This window comes from Stegastes partitus, unplaced genomic scaffold (assembly GCF_000690725.1).
Source record: "Stegastes partitus isolate 25-593 unplaced genomic scaffold, Stegastes_partitus-1.0.2 Scaffold1229, whole genome shotgun sequence".
Classification (NCBI taxonomy): Eukaryota; Metazoa; Chordata; class Actinopteri; family Pomacentridae; genus Stegastes; species Stegastes partitus.
In genome coordinates this window covers 215,085-228,648 of record NW_007578960.1, presented here as the reverse complement: position 1 = coordinate 228,648, position 13,564 = coordinate 215,085, and the positions used below count along the sequence as shown (strand labels likewise).

At 39.1% G+C, this 13,564-nt stretch overlaps 1 protein-coding gene across 1 annotated transcript in view; it reads right to left on the bottom strand.

Annotated features, from left to right (window-relative positions):
• Positions 1–5,496: 5,496 nt before the first annotated feature.
• Positions 5,497–13,564, bottom strand: part of elovl5 (ELOVL fatty acid elongase 5) — a 13,825-nt gene continuing 5,757 nt past the window's right edge. The window contains exons 4-8 of the mRNA XM_008297559.1: positions 11,474–11,551; positions 10,670–10,841; positions 9,688–9,812; positions 8,714–8,848; positions 5,497–7,830 (exon numbers count right to left, since the gene is read on the bottom strand). Of these exons, the coding sequence (XP_008295781.1) occupies positions 7,702–7,830; positions 8,714–8,848; positions 9,688–9,812; positions 10,670–10,841; positions 11,474–11,551 (639 nt within the window). The 3' untranslated portion in view covers positions 5,497–7,701. The remainder of the gene's footprint in view (positions 7,831–8,713; positions 8,849–9,687; positions 9,813–10,669; positions 10,842–11,473; positions 11,552–13,564) is intronic.

Genomic DNA, 13,564 nt, shown 5'->3' with positions numbered 1-13,564 from the left:
AACCACTCTAAATTGTGCAGTCCTCTCAACAAATCATGACACATTCATGATCTACTCATGCTACTATAGTTGCTATGGTGATGCACATCTGATCAAATCGGGGTCAGTGTTTTTTTTTATCACCAGAGGTCACGGTTCGGCTCTGTGATGAAGCCATGGTTTCTTTTTTTAGCTCACAGATGGTGAAATCAGTGGGAGGATGATGATAAAATCAATGACTCACGTCATACTTCCTGAAGGTCGTATCCATAAGCTGATATTGTTGTGAACACAGAAAGAGTGGCATTTTGGGCAACACATTTATTTGCTTTCTTGCAGAGAGGTTTATGAGAAGATTGAGACCACACTCACATCCATCCATTATCTATACACCGTTTAATCCTCACTAGGGTCCAAGCTGACTTAGGGCAAAGGCAGTCCATCGCAAGCACACTAACATTCACACCTACGGACAATTTAGAATCACCAATTAACCTCAACATGTTGTTGGACTGTGGGAGGAAGCCGGAGAACCCACACGGCACGGGGACAACATACACTCCACACAGGTGCCCCCCTACCCCACATGTGCATGTTAAATATGAAGCTGACAGACATTTAGCATAGCATCAAAACCTTAAATAAGGGGGAAAACAGCTAGCCTGGCTCTGAAGATAATAAAAATATGTCCGCAAGCGTGTCTACCTAACTGCTGTTTGCTTGGCAACCTTATGCTAATGGAATTAAGCAAAAAGGTGGTCTTGCCTTTGAGGTGCTATTAGGTGGATGTGATAATATTATGGACAGAGGCAAGCTGTGTTCGCCCCTTTTTCCCACCACTCTTTATGCTAAGCTAAGCTAACTATCTCTGGGTTGTACCTTCATAATATACTACAGAAATATATATGTCATTGATCTGCCCACCTTACTAGGCAAAAAAAAAGTAGTGTTGTTTATTTATTTACAAAACATTGAACTACCTATTTACTGTACAGTTTTCTCTATTAGTAGTGTTGTTGTTGGTTTTCAGTTAAAATCTGACATGAAGAAAAGTTGCTGGAAGTCAAATCACTTCTACAATCAGTTTTGAGTTAGTGGCTTTAGCCTTTTTGATAAAAAGCTGAACACGACAGCCAGAGCTAAAAACCAGATCATCAGAATTATTGAGGGAGAGAGCCAGACTCTTTCTGTTTCCACCTGTAGTCTAGCTGAAGAGACACTCAAAGTCTGACGCATGAAAAAAGAAAGAGAAAATGGACACACTGCTGTTTTCTAAGTGGATGCACTGGGAGGAAAATTGGACAATAATGATTCCTACAATGACAGGATTACAAAGAGTTCAAATAAACTAAATAAAACTGTGTTTCATTTTCAAGTTTTCAATGGATTTAAATAGGGCAACTTAGAAAAGCCTGGTCAACCACTCTAAATTGTGCAGTCCTCTCAACAAATCATGACACATTGATGATCTACTCATGCTGCCACAGTTGCTATGGCGATGCACATCTGATCAAATCGGGGTCAATGTTTCTTTATCACCAGAGGTCACAGTACAGCTCTGTGATGAAGCCATGGTTTCTATATTTAGCTCACAGATGGTGAAATTAGTGGGGGGATGATGATGAATCATTGATTCACCTGATACCTCCTGATAACCACATCCAAGAGCTGATATCCTTATATGCTTTCCTGTCGAGCCGTTTATGAGAAGATTGACTTTTGCATGTGTATGTTAAATACAGTTGAAACCAGAAGTTAATATACAGTGTATAAAAGGACAGTGTATAAAAGGATATATATATAATTTATTTTTTTCTCATTATCTGAAATTAAATGACTTAAACGTTTCCTGTTTAAGGTCAGTTACGATTACCAAAATTATTTCTATTTGCTAAATGCCAGAATAATGAGAGAGAGAATTTTTAGTTACCTTCTTCAAAGTCAGAAGTTTACATACATTTCCTTAGTATTTGATAGCATTGCCTTTAAACTGTATGACTTGGGTCAAACATTTTGGGTTTCCTTCCACAAGCTTTTCACAATAGTTTGCTGGATTCAGCCCATTCCTCCTGACAGAACTGGTGTAACTGAGTCAGGTTTATTGGCCGCCTTGCTCCACACACCTTTGCAGCTCTGCCTACAAATTTACTATAGGACTGAGATCAGGGCTTTGTGATGGCCACTCCAAAACATTGACTTTGTTGTCCTTAAGCCACTTTGCAACTAACTTGGTGGTATGTTTAGGGTCATTGTCCATTTGGTAGACCCTTTGGTGCCCAAGCTTTAACGTCCTGGCTGATGTCTTCAGATGTTGCTTCAGTATTTCCACATAATGTTCTTTCCTCATGATGCCATCTATTTAGTGAAGTGCACTAGTCCCTCCTGCAGCAAAACACCCCCACAACATGATGCTGCCACCCCCATACTTCACAGTTGGGATGGTGTTCTCAGGCTTACAAGCTTCCTCCTTTTTCCTCTAAATATAACGATGGTCATTATGGCCGAACAGTTCAATTTTAGTTTCATCAGACCACAGGACATGTCTCCAAAAATTAAGGTCTTTGTCTCTGTGTGCATTTGCAAACTGTAATCTGTCTTATTTATGTTGCTTTTGGAGTATTGTCTTCTTCCTCTCTGAGTAGCCTTTCAGCCCATGTTGGTACAGGGCTGGTTTCACTGTGGATAATGACGCTCTCTTACCAGCTTCAGCAGCATCTTCACAAGGTCTTTTGCTTTTGTTCTGGGGCTGACAAGCACATTTCACACCGAAACACTACATCTCTGGGACACAGAACCCGTTTCCTTCCTGAGCGGTATGATGGCTGGACATTCCCATGGTGTTTATACTTGTATATAATTGTTTGAACAGATGAACGTGGAAGCTTCAGGCATCTGGAAATTATACCCAAGGATGAACCAGACTTGTGGAGGTCCACAATCCTCTTTCTGATATATTGGCTGATTTCTTTACATTTTCTCATGTTGTCACAAAAGGAAGCAGTGTGTTTGAGGTGTGCCTTAAAATACATCCACAGGTTTGCCTCCAATTAACTCAAATGTTGTCACTTAACCTATCAAAAGCTTCCAAAGCCATGATATCGTCATCAGGGCTTTCCCAAATAGTTTGAAGGCACAGTAATCTTAGTGTATGTAAACTTTGAAGAAAGTAATGAGAAGTTCTCTAAAAAATCAGACAGTGAGAAAAAAGTGTATCTTTTTATACAGTGTATGTAAATTTCTGGTTTCAACTGTATGAAGCTCACGGCCATTTAGCATAGCTTAGCATTAAAACTTGTAATGGGAAGGAAACAGCTAGTCTGGCTCCGTATGAAGATGTATATTAAAAATATGTCCGCCAGCGTGTCTAAAGCTATCTTAATATGCTATTGAACATGCTTGACTTTGTTTAATTCACCCAACTGTAAAAATGCTCTGGGTTTATGGGGTTATGATCCAGATTATTGGACAGTGAGTCAGTAAATCAGTCTTATCTGCTGTTTGCTTGGCAACCTCATGGTAATAAACTGTAAGGTGTTCTTACCTTTAAATTTGCTACTAGGTGGCTCTAGTAACATGTTTGACAGATTCAGGCTGTGTTTGCGCCCGTTTCTACTCTTTATGTTAAGTTCATAATGTACCATAGGGACACATGTGCTATTGATCCTCTCATCTAACACAAGTTTTATAACAAATTTTTATTTTTTAGCAAAATATTAAACTACTCATTTACTGTACAATAAATTTTGCAGAGTTTTCTCTATTAACAGTTTTGTTGTTGGTTTACAGTTGAAATCTGACACCTAGAAAGGTTACTGGTGGTCACATCACTGCTACAGTCAGATCTGACTTAAGTGGCTAAAGCATTTTTCAGAATAATCTGAGAGCTACAGCCAGAGGTAAAAACCAGATCATCAAATGCATTGAGTGAAGGAGCCAGACTCTTTCTGTTTCCACCTGTAGTCTTGCTGAAGAGACACACAAAGTCTGACGCATCATTTTGATGAAAAAAAAAGGGAAAATGGACACATGGCTGTTTTCAGGGACAAACCTCGACGCTGCACCCCGCCCTGTCTGACTCCCTCGGGCCATGGCCTCTGAAAGTCCGTGAGTAAGGCATTGTTTGAATAGTGGCTGGCCAGCAGATATGCCACCAAAGCTCACAAACAGTCGCGCTGTCCTCTGTGTGACACAGCACTCCGGTGCATGAAGTTTGCACATAGTGCTCATGAAGAGGAGTTCGTAGCACGTAAGAGGAGAGGTCTTAGGATAGTGAAGGTGGATTACTGTCTCAACAGAGATCACTGGCTAGACAGTTGGAATGGGACAACAATACGCTGAACTTGCTCAGTGAAAACAGCTGTCAAGAGAGAAACAGCTTTATAGGAAAAAAAGCATCTGTTGGAAAATCCTGTTGCTTTTTTCTGGTCCTTACGAAACTAAATGAACTAAAACGGAGCCACATCAGGGCCACTTCTTTAGCCAAGATCAGAGTGTTATGATCAAGAATGGTAAAGATGTCTCATCATTATAAGCACAAGACCCACAAAGAGCAGGGAGCTGATGTCAGGAGTGAGGAAACAGAATAAACTGTTTTCTACTTAAAACAGCTTCATGTGTGACTGAGAACGCTTTACAGGATTTGACGCCTCACAGCAGCCTCATGTCTGCTCTCTGAAGTCAGACATGTCAGGGCCTCTTATGTAGTCTGACATGTCTGACTTCAGCCTCAATCCACAGAGACTGGATGCTTACAGTTGGACTAAAACACACAAACTGATTTATTTAATCAGTTGTGTAATTTTAGGTAGGACTACCGTGCTGATGTTATAAAGATGTATAATGATTTAAAGCTTTTAAGCAAACAATTGTTTTACAATTCCTATTACAATAAAGCATGTAGTGAATATCTTAGTTGCCAAGAGAGGATGACTACACTATCTGTCACAAATGACTTGTTTTAGTTGATCATTTAATAGGAGCTTGATTGAGTGTCTGAAGATCTTTATTTGTTCAATTTTGAAAGCACATCCTCATTTTTTCATTCATTTATTGCCAATAAACTTTGAAAATGATTTTTACAAGTCTTCATCCTATCTTGCTTTCTTGCACATATTTTTATTGCTGCCTTTCTGATAACAGGTCCAGTACTTTGCTTAACTCAGGTTGTTTTAATCATGTTATATAGATAAACTTGATTTGATTTCTTGTATCTTGCTCTAATCTTAAAGTACAATTTAGAAAATAGTTGCCATTGTATATTGTCTGCTAGAGGATGTTTAGCTTTAAAAAAAAAAAATCTGCCTCACAACATCGTAAAATAAAAAAAAATAAGATTACAGCCATGCATGCAAACAACTAATAAACTGTTAACATGACTAAAAAATATTTTCGCAAACCATAAACTGGAAAATTGATAGAACAAAATTCAAAATACGTACAAGACTGAGTGAATCCTCATCTCTGCTGTTCTTTATGCATACTTTGTCTTTAAGAAAGGAAAACAAGCTTGAAAACAAGTATGTTTACAATCTGAGTTTGTCTTTAATGTGTTACAGTGAGTAAAGCATGAGTCGCAACACGTTAACCCAGACTCTCCCCATATTTCAGAAAATATATTTATACATTATAACAGTTTAGAAAATTTGTATCTCATCACATCGCTGTATGCTCCTTTGACCTTTATCAGTTGGGGAGAAAATTAATCCTACTCTTAAATATATAAACCTTCAGCGCTTCCACCTTGTACAAAGGATGAACTGCAGCAGGTATGTAGCTGGAAATAAACTTAAAAAAAAAAAAGAAAAGAAAAACACACACACACAAAACTACTGAGTGGTTCCTGTATGTTAACCAGGTTTGTGTAATTATCTGTAGACCCGATTCATTGAGCAGAGAAAATGTTGATTTTTATGTCTGTTGCAGTGAGCGTGACTGCTGTTCATCTATACATTTTAACAACATTAAATTAAATCAGCGCATTAGAGCAGTGCAGCATTCCCTGTGTATGGCCCTGGCAGCAGTCTAGGTAACAAGAACAATAACATAATAATGAACACAAAGAAATAAATAGTTTCATTATAACCTGTTTCGTCCATCAAAAACAATTCTTGGAAAATGTCTACGGAATACTTCAGCATATGAACAAACTAGTTTGCTGCCTTGCTCATGTCAATAAGCTAAATATGAAGCTGCAGCCGAGCATAAAGACTAGAAACACTGGGAAACAACTTGCATTAAGATCTCAAGCGAGCAGTGTAGGCGGATTTAATTACCTTTGAACGCAGACTTCAATCTATTTCCCTGTTTCCAGCCTTTATGCTAATCTAATACACTATAAATTCATTATCATGTATCATTTGTTAAAAATGATCATTTAGGACATTTGACGAGTTCAACAAAGTAAAGATTCAGGCACAGGATTTGAGCAGGAGGTCTGACACGTGTTGGTCTTAAATGGACCAACGTTAGGCGACTGAAAAGATGAAAACTGCTACATTAAAACCAAATCAGCCGGTTCAGAAGGCACCCTATTAATGTAAAGACTAAATAAAGTGTAGTATTTGTTTGTTTCACATGATGTCCTCAGTGATGGGGTTTTACCAAGCTGTCAATGAGTTAGAGATGTTTCCATTTCTATATTTTCTATTATATACTACTGAGCAAAAACCATTTGTTAAAGACCATGTGTTGATCAAAAGTCCTATCTGATCTACTAAATGAACCTTGTGGTAAGACTGCTTTATTTTAACAGGTCAATAGTGAGCTCTCATTCTTAACTACATACTAAAGTTTATCTGAATATAAAGTATTAGCACTGAATCATACAATATGATTATATTCACTTGATAAATTTAATACCTATTAGTTACCAATAAGCAGCTGCACTGCAGACCTAACGGGCATGGCCTTATTAGATTAAAATAAATACATTTCATGTCCTAAAAGCTACAATAGACATAACACAGTGTGAAAGGAGATTTCTGTCACACTGTTGTTAAGGAGAACTGACTTTATATTGTGCTTATGAAACACAGCAGCTGTCCTTTCACACTGTCTTAAAACTGTTTTTTTTCATATGAATCCGAGCATTTGCGGCGCGCTATGCTTTGGTTATGCTTTGTTCAGATGGCTAAATATTCCAACCCTGGAGTCCCTGCTCTGCAAATATATCTGCAAAATGTCATTTCAGCCGTTACACTTTGTCAATGAAAATGAATTACAGCATTGCAGAGAGCAAAATTTTTGGATTATGCAACCGCACAGGGTGGAGCGGCATAAAGCAATACACAAGATGCGTACTCTAGTTACACATTAAGTAGAGAGCAGTGTGTTCCTTAACTGTCCCTTAGGTTGACGTCATCTAGTGTGAGCAAACCTTGGACCTTCCATCACTGCACGAGTCTCGATGTGTTTTTTTTTGTTTGTTTGCTGGTAACAAGAAAGAGATTTTTGCTTTAGATTATCTCTAGAGGGTGGGGAAGGCAATACTGTACAGTGTCAACCATACTACAATACTTATCTCCTTTAATTCTATTAATTTCATAATTCAGTACCATGAGTAGTAATGTGTGCAAAAACATGGAAAGTCTCTGGATACATGAGGCTATGGCTTATTTCGTCTGAAGTGAGTGCTAGACTATTCTAGATAAGAAGATACATACACCTCCTAGCAGCATTGGCTAACACGCTACAGTGTGAGTTGGGCGACGGCTTTCTCAAATGTCAATCCACCCTCAGTTTCTTGGCTGCGGTGCGATCCATCGATGGCGTCCCGTTCGCGTGTCCGTTTGTCGACGCGGTGGAGCCGTTCTGGTGCTCCTTTTTTAGAGAACCGCTGTGCTTCTTGTAAGTCTGGCGTGACATAAAGAAAGGCAGAAAAGCATGTTGTTACATATAATGGTAAAAGTACAAACTGAATTAGACCAACAGGTTGCTTCATCGTTTTCACATCTCTGTTTATTGCACACTTGAGGTAGTTTAGATACAGTGTCTTCATCATCATGCAGTTTGTCCACCAGAGACCACTGAAGTTTATTCTCCACCTCTAACGTTTCCTGATTGTTACATAACTTGGGTCACCATTCCTTAAAAATACATATTTAAGGATTTAAGGATGCAACATGTGATAGTATTTGTTAATGGAAAAAAACTATCAACCAATATTAAAAATTTTAAAAAATTGAATGTCAACTTGACTATAAGCAAACTCAATAAGCCTGCAAGTAGCAACAGAACCAGTTTTATTTATAATACAATGAATAATGCTGGTTTTGTTCTTCATTATAGTCAACTGGAAAATACTAAAACAACCAGTGTAAGCCCAATTATTCTTTAATGAAAATCACAGCACAGTTTTAAAGTTTGATTGTTAGCGAACAGCCATTGTCTTTGCCATTTTCTACAACAGCTGACCACTGTACACAAACAGGTATGAATGGTGCATCTGTTGGAGACTAAATTCAGCTGCAGATTTAATTTGGTGACACAAGTATCTGCAGCAACAGGACGGAGTGTGTGCGATTGTTGGTGCCACTTTGAGTTGTGGTTTACTGATTTTTAAATAGTTTTTGGACAACAATAGAGATCTGGCAGAAAGAAATACAATATATCAGGCTTTGCCTCCAAAGAAAATACTTGTGAGCAGGATCAATCCATTGTTGGTTTTAATCTTTATATAGGATTTGCTGTCCTTTAAATTTATCATTTTAAAGCTTAAAATAGAAAAACAACTGACCTGAATGTAGAAGTTTGAGAAAAGGATAATGAGCGTGACCATGTAACTTATTTGGAAATACAGCCATCCCATTGGGAAACCACACGGCCACACGACTGCACACATTGTCTGGGACATGGTTAAAAAGAACTGGATCTGTGGAGGAGACATGCAAATACATGTGAGAGTGAGAAGGTGACACACAGAGAGTTTATGGAAAAGGTAAGACTGATCCAGAGACTAACATATCTTGGATGGACATGAAAAATATCTGTCATGTATTAAAATTAAAGACGATACAGCACAAAATAGTTTAAGCAGGTTCACAACATAGGAGGAGTGTAACTATCAGCACATACAAATCAAAGGACAAAAACGGAAAATGCATTTTTCAACTGTTTTAGAATCATGAATACTGAAAATGTTAATAGATGAAGTTATTAAGTTTATTTATAATGAAGAAAAAAATCATACCAAAATAACAATTTGTTCAATTCAAATGCAAAAACCTGCTTCTCATCAGGTTATTTTAGTCTATAGTCGAGGTCCTGAAGTCTTTTTGAATAAAGGTGAAAACAATGGCACCACAATGAGAATACTTATTTTCAAAGCAGTTCTAAACATGTTTTCTAATTCTTGTACAACAATATTGTTCTCATTTCAAGGTAGAAGCTCTCCTTTAAAACAAACATTTAAAAGTAAAAACTGGTTAAGGACGGTATTGCTACCGCACTGACAGATTTATTTATTTTTTTGTTGTTGAGAAAATTACACTTTAAGTAAGTAATTACAGAATACAGCGAGTTTTTAAACCCCCACCTCCAATATAACATGGAATATATACACGCAGAATGAAAATGCAGGAGTTTCACTTATAATTGAGCATTTTTAAAAAATATTTTCCCACAGCCCTGTTGCTCTTTTTACTTCATTAGGAATCAGAATCGGAATACTCTCTCCCACCACTGAGAGGAACCTAACGGATGTGAACCCACCAGCTGAAACTGTGTGATGTACTTCTTCCACCAAAGGTACGGCCGGATGGCAGGAACGGCTGAGAGGCCGTAGTAAGAATACATCACGACGTGGACGAAGCTGTTTAGGGAGGCACCGAAGTACGCTGACGAGAAGAGAAACAAGGGAAATTATTCATCTACGGGTGAGTGACGGGCATTCAGCGATGCAATCATCAGCCAGGGAGCAACACACTTCTCATGAATCTGTTCTGTTTGCAGCAATCACTACAGATTTTATGTCAGCTCAAGAGAAGCCTTTGGCAGTAAAGAAATGCAGAAATAATGCAGTGAACACCTGATAAATAACAAAACAAGTTTAAAGGTTATTATATTTACATCAATAGTACAATGATTGGAAGGTCAGCAGTTCGATTCTGCTCTGTAACCTGTGTCATGGTCGTTGTGTCCTTAGGCGAGACACTTCACCCACCTTGCCTGGTGTGAATACGTATAAATGGATAGTTTGAGGTGGTGGACGGAGGGGCCATAGGTGCAGAATGGCAGCCACACCTCTGTCAGTCTGCTCCAGGGCAGCTGTGGCTACAATCGTAGCTACCACCACCAGAATGAATATGTGTGAATGAGTAATTGACAGTGTAAAGCGTGTTTGAGTGTTTTGAGCTATATAAACCTAATCATTTATTATAATTATTATTATTATCATTAATGAAGAGGGTTGGTAATGATTTTCAGGAGAATCTGAGTGCTTCCTGCTGCTGTGTTGTTCTATAATACAGCAAAAAAAGCACACAACTTTGTCAGACATTGCCGCGGTGCTCAGGTCAGTAAGTGTCGCTTTGTGTCCTTTAAGGCTTTGTGGAGGAAAACAGGCTGTTTTTAAAGGCTAATGGGTTTAACATTAGAGCAATTGAATTATTTAGCTCACTGTGAGGCCAAATAGCAAATGTGGTTACCAGAATGACTTGAGTCACTGGAGGGTAAACTTGTGTAAAACACTCACAATGGCCACAGGGCACCCAGTTCATAACGAACCACCAGATGTTCAGCATGCTGGCGTGGTGGTAGATGTGCAGAAAGGTGATCTGGTGGTTATTTTTTCGTAGTATGAAGAAAAATGTGTCCATGAACTCGATGAGCTTGGAGAAGTAGTACCACCACAGGACGTTTATGATCTGAGAGGAGACAAAATAAAAATGTTCACGAAAGAAAAGAAAATAATAAAAAACGTCCTGCATACTCCCGCAGAGCACGACATAGAGATAAAACAGCAGAAAAGTTCCCGTTAAAGTCACACACCCCCCACAGAAACGCGCTATTTATCATTCAAGGTGATAAGCAGACATCTGTCCCGAAGGCCCTTGAATATCCAGGAGGAATCATAAAGCAGTTTAACTGTCTGTAGCAGTGACACGTTGATAAAACTTTTTTATTTAATCACCGCAGAACTGCAAAGCCATGCACATTTCACTGTGAGCCTTGTTTTCACCTCCACTGCAGAGCTCAGGAGGGGCACTGAAGAGAGTCAGTGTAATGACACGGATCGGATTAAACTGACTCCCTGCCTCTGTAGCTTATCTGCTGGGATTTACAGGTACCTGCCCATAAAAATTAAAGAAAAAAAATACTCACATTTTTGCCTGTTATTAAATATATATTCTGCGTGCTAAACAGAAATGAGTGTTGATGTTCAGAATAACAAGAAACAGAATGGGTCATCATGTACTTTGGAGGGAAATTATGTCAAATATACAACAACAGGAAACAAGAAAACACCCAGCAATGAACCATAAAAAGGTTGACTGACCTTATTATCTACTTCTTGTGCACTGTGTGTGTCCTGGCAGTAGAAGTTGTAGCCGCCATGCCACACAGCCGTAACAAGCTGCAGACAAAGCCATTAAAATTAATGATGAATGGATATTTTTTTTTACAGACGCTGCCATGCACAAATGCAGTATAAAAGTAAAACTTCAAAAGTTTGATGTTGTCAAATGGGTTTTTTTCTTCTCTTTCCTTGAAATAAAAAACAACACATGCCCAAACAAATGCACAGATAACAAGACAGACAAACAGATCGGGTGTGCCAGGTTGCCATGACCGGTCTTTGGCCGCTGACATTGGCTTTAAGCATTTAATCTAAATAACAGATAATGTTTAAAGGTCTTCAGGTCAACATGTATTATCACAGAGCGTGCTGGAAACTGCTTCATCTGCTATTACTGTAATTTCTCTAGGAATTTCTAAATTGAATACAGCATATCAACCACCTAAAACTCTGCATGCCTGTGCAGTGACCATGAAATTTAAACTCCGGCGATTCATTATTACACTTCTGTCAAGTCAGAGAACATGTTAAAACAGATTTTACAAGGAATGTATGCAGCAGAGGGTATCATGTACTGACTTTTTAGACCTGATTTCTCATGTCTTTGTGCTGGTTTTTTCTGTGTGTCAAAGGATTTATTTGAATAATTACTGTTTGTTTGCAAAGGCCGAATGATTTGAGGCCAAAACATATTTCTGATCTGCTGCTGTGTTACGTAAAATCCAGATCATCAGGGACAGGCCTGTTTACTGTCCCAGGAGTCAAAACTAAACATAGAGAAGCCACCTTTAATTCCTGTGCACTGCACAAGTGGAGCAACCACCCAGAAAACATTATTTGCCACTGCCCTACCTACCTCTACTAAATCAAATGTAGTATTATTTATATAATCCCCTTTTGTACGTGTCTCTTTAGATTTGTCTTTTGTTGCTTATAAATCTTGTTTTAATGCCCTTTGAATAAACATTCAAATGCACGTAGATGGCTTTGCTTAACGCTGACTCACCAAATCAATATAGATCTGCGTCTTTGTCTGCTGCTGTAAAAGGCTCTGCTAACTAACCATAGAGCCAAGAAACTGCCAATGAACTAGCAGCAGAATGAAGCTTGTTCAGTCTCATCATGTGTGCACACAGACGTTCATGCTTTCTCTAACCTCATATATTCTCCTCGATTCTTTCAGGAAGCTTACAGTTGCATAGTCAGCACATGGACAAACAAAATTAATCACAATTACTGTGTGATTAACCGCTGTGCCCTGGAAGGTTGACAAAGAACAAAACCGCCCTGTACTTTGATTCACATCAGGTGACATTGATTTTGGACTGACAAAAGTTCACCCCACGGCTGGAGCTTTGTCAAGAGTACAGGGTTTAATGGATCCTGCAGCCAGCAGTCCACTGGGGGCCTTACACAATGCAGAGGGACAGACAAGAAGCTTGTTCTGCCGGCTTCATTGGGAGGAGAGTAGAGATACTTTACACGTGCGCCGAAACACTACGTCTGGCTCCGGCGTCCTCGTGTTCACGGTGCACAAAACAACAGATACTATCACCGACGAGGGAAGTCTGTCGCTAAACTCCTGCTCAGACTGTGCCACCTTGCCAAATAAGAATGCATTTCCGTGTTTGTTTACATCGGTGCATCTATCAATTTCAGTTGCTTCGTCAGCTGTTTATGAAAAAGCATTTTTCCAGCAAACAATAGTGAGCTGTGCTGATGTCTGCGAGGGCATATGAGGGATTTGATGACTGGAACAATGAGCCTGTCAGCATTCAGCTGTGTCCCACTCGCTCCCTGATAGCATTGTCTCCTGGGGCAGCTTTCAGCTCGAGACGCCGGCAGCCGCAGGCCCGTTTCTAATCAGAGTCAAGCGTTGACGAAGTAGTTCAACGTTTTTCTAGCTGAGTCAGCTTAGGAGGGTTGATACTGCTCCCACGTGCGACTGTTGAAGCTGAGGCTATTGTCAAGTTAGCGTGAAGAGCTTAGCGAGAAAAAGGAACGGACAATTACGTAAAAGCTGACAATTGACACAAATCTAAGAATTGTGATTTTGATCAATATCATTTA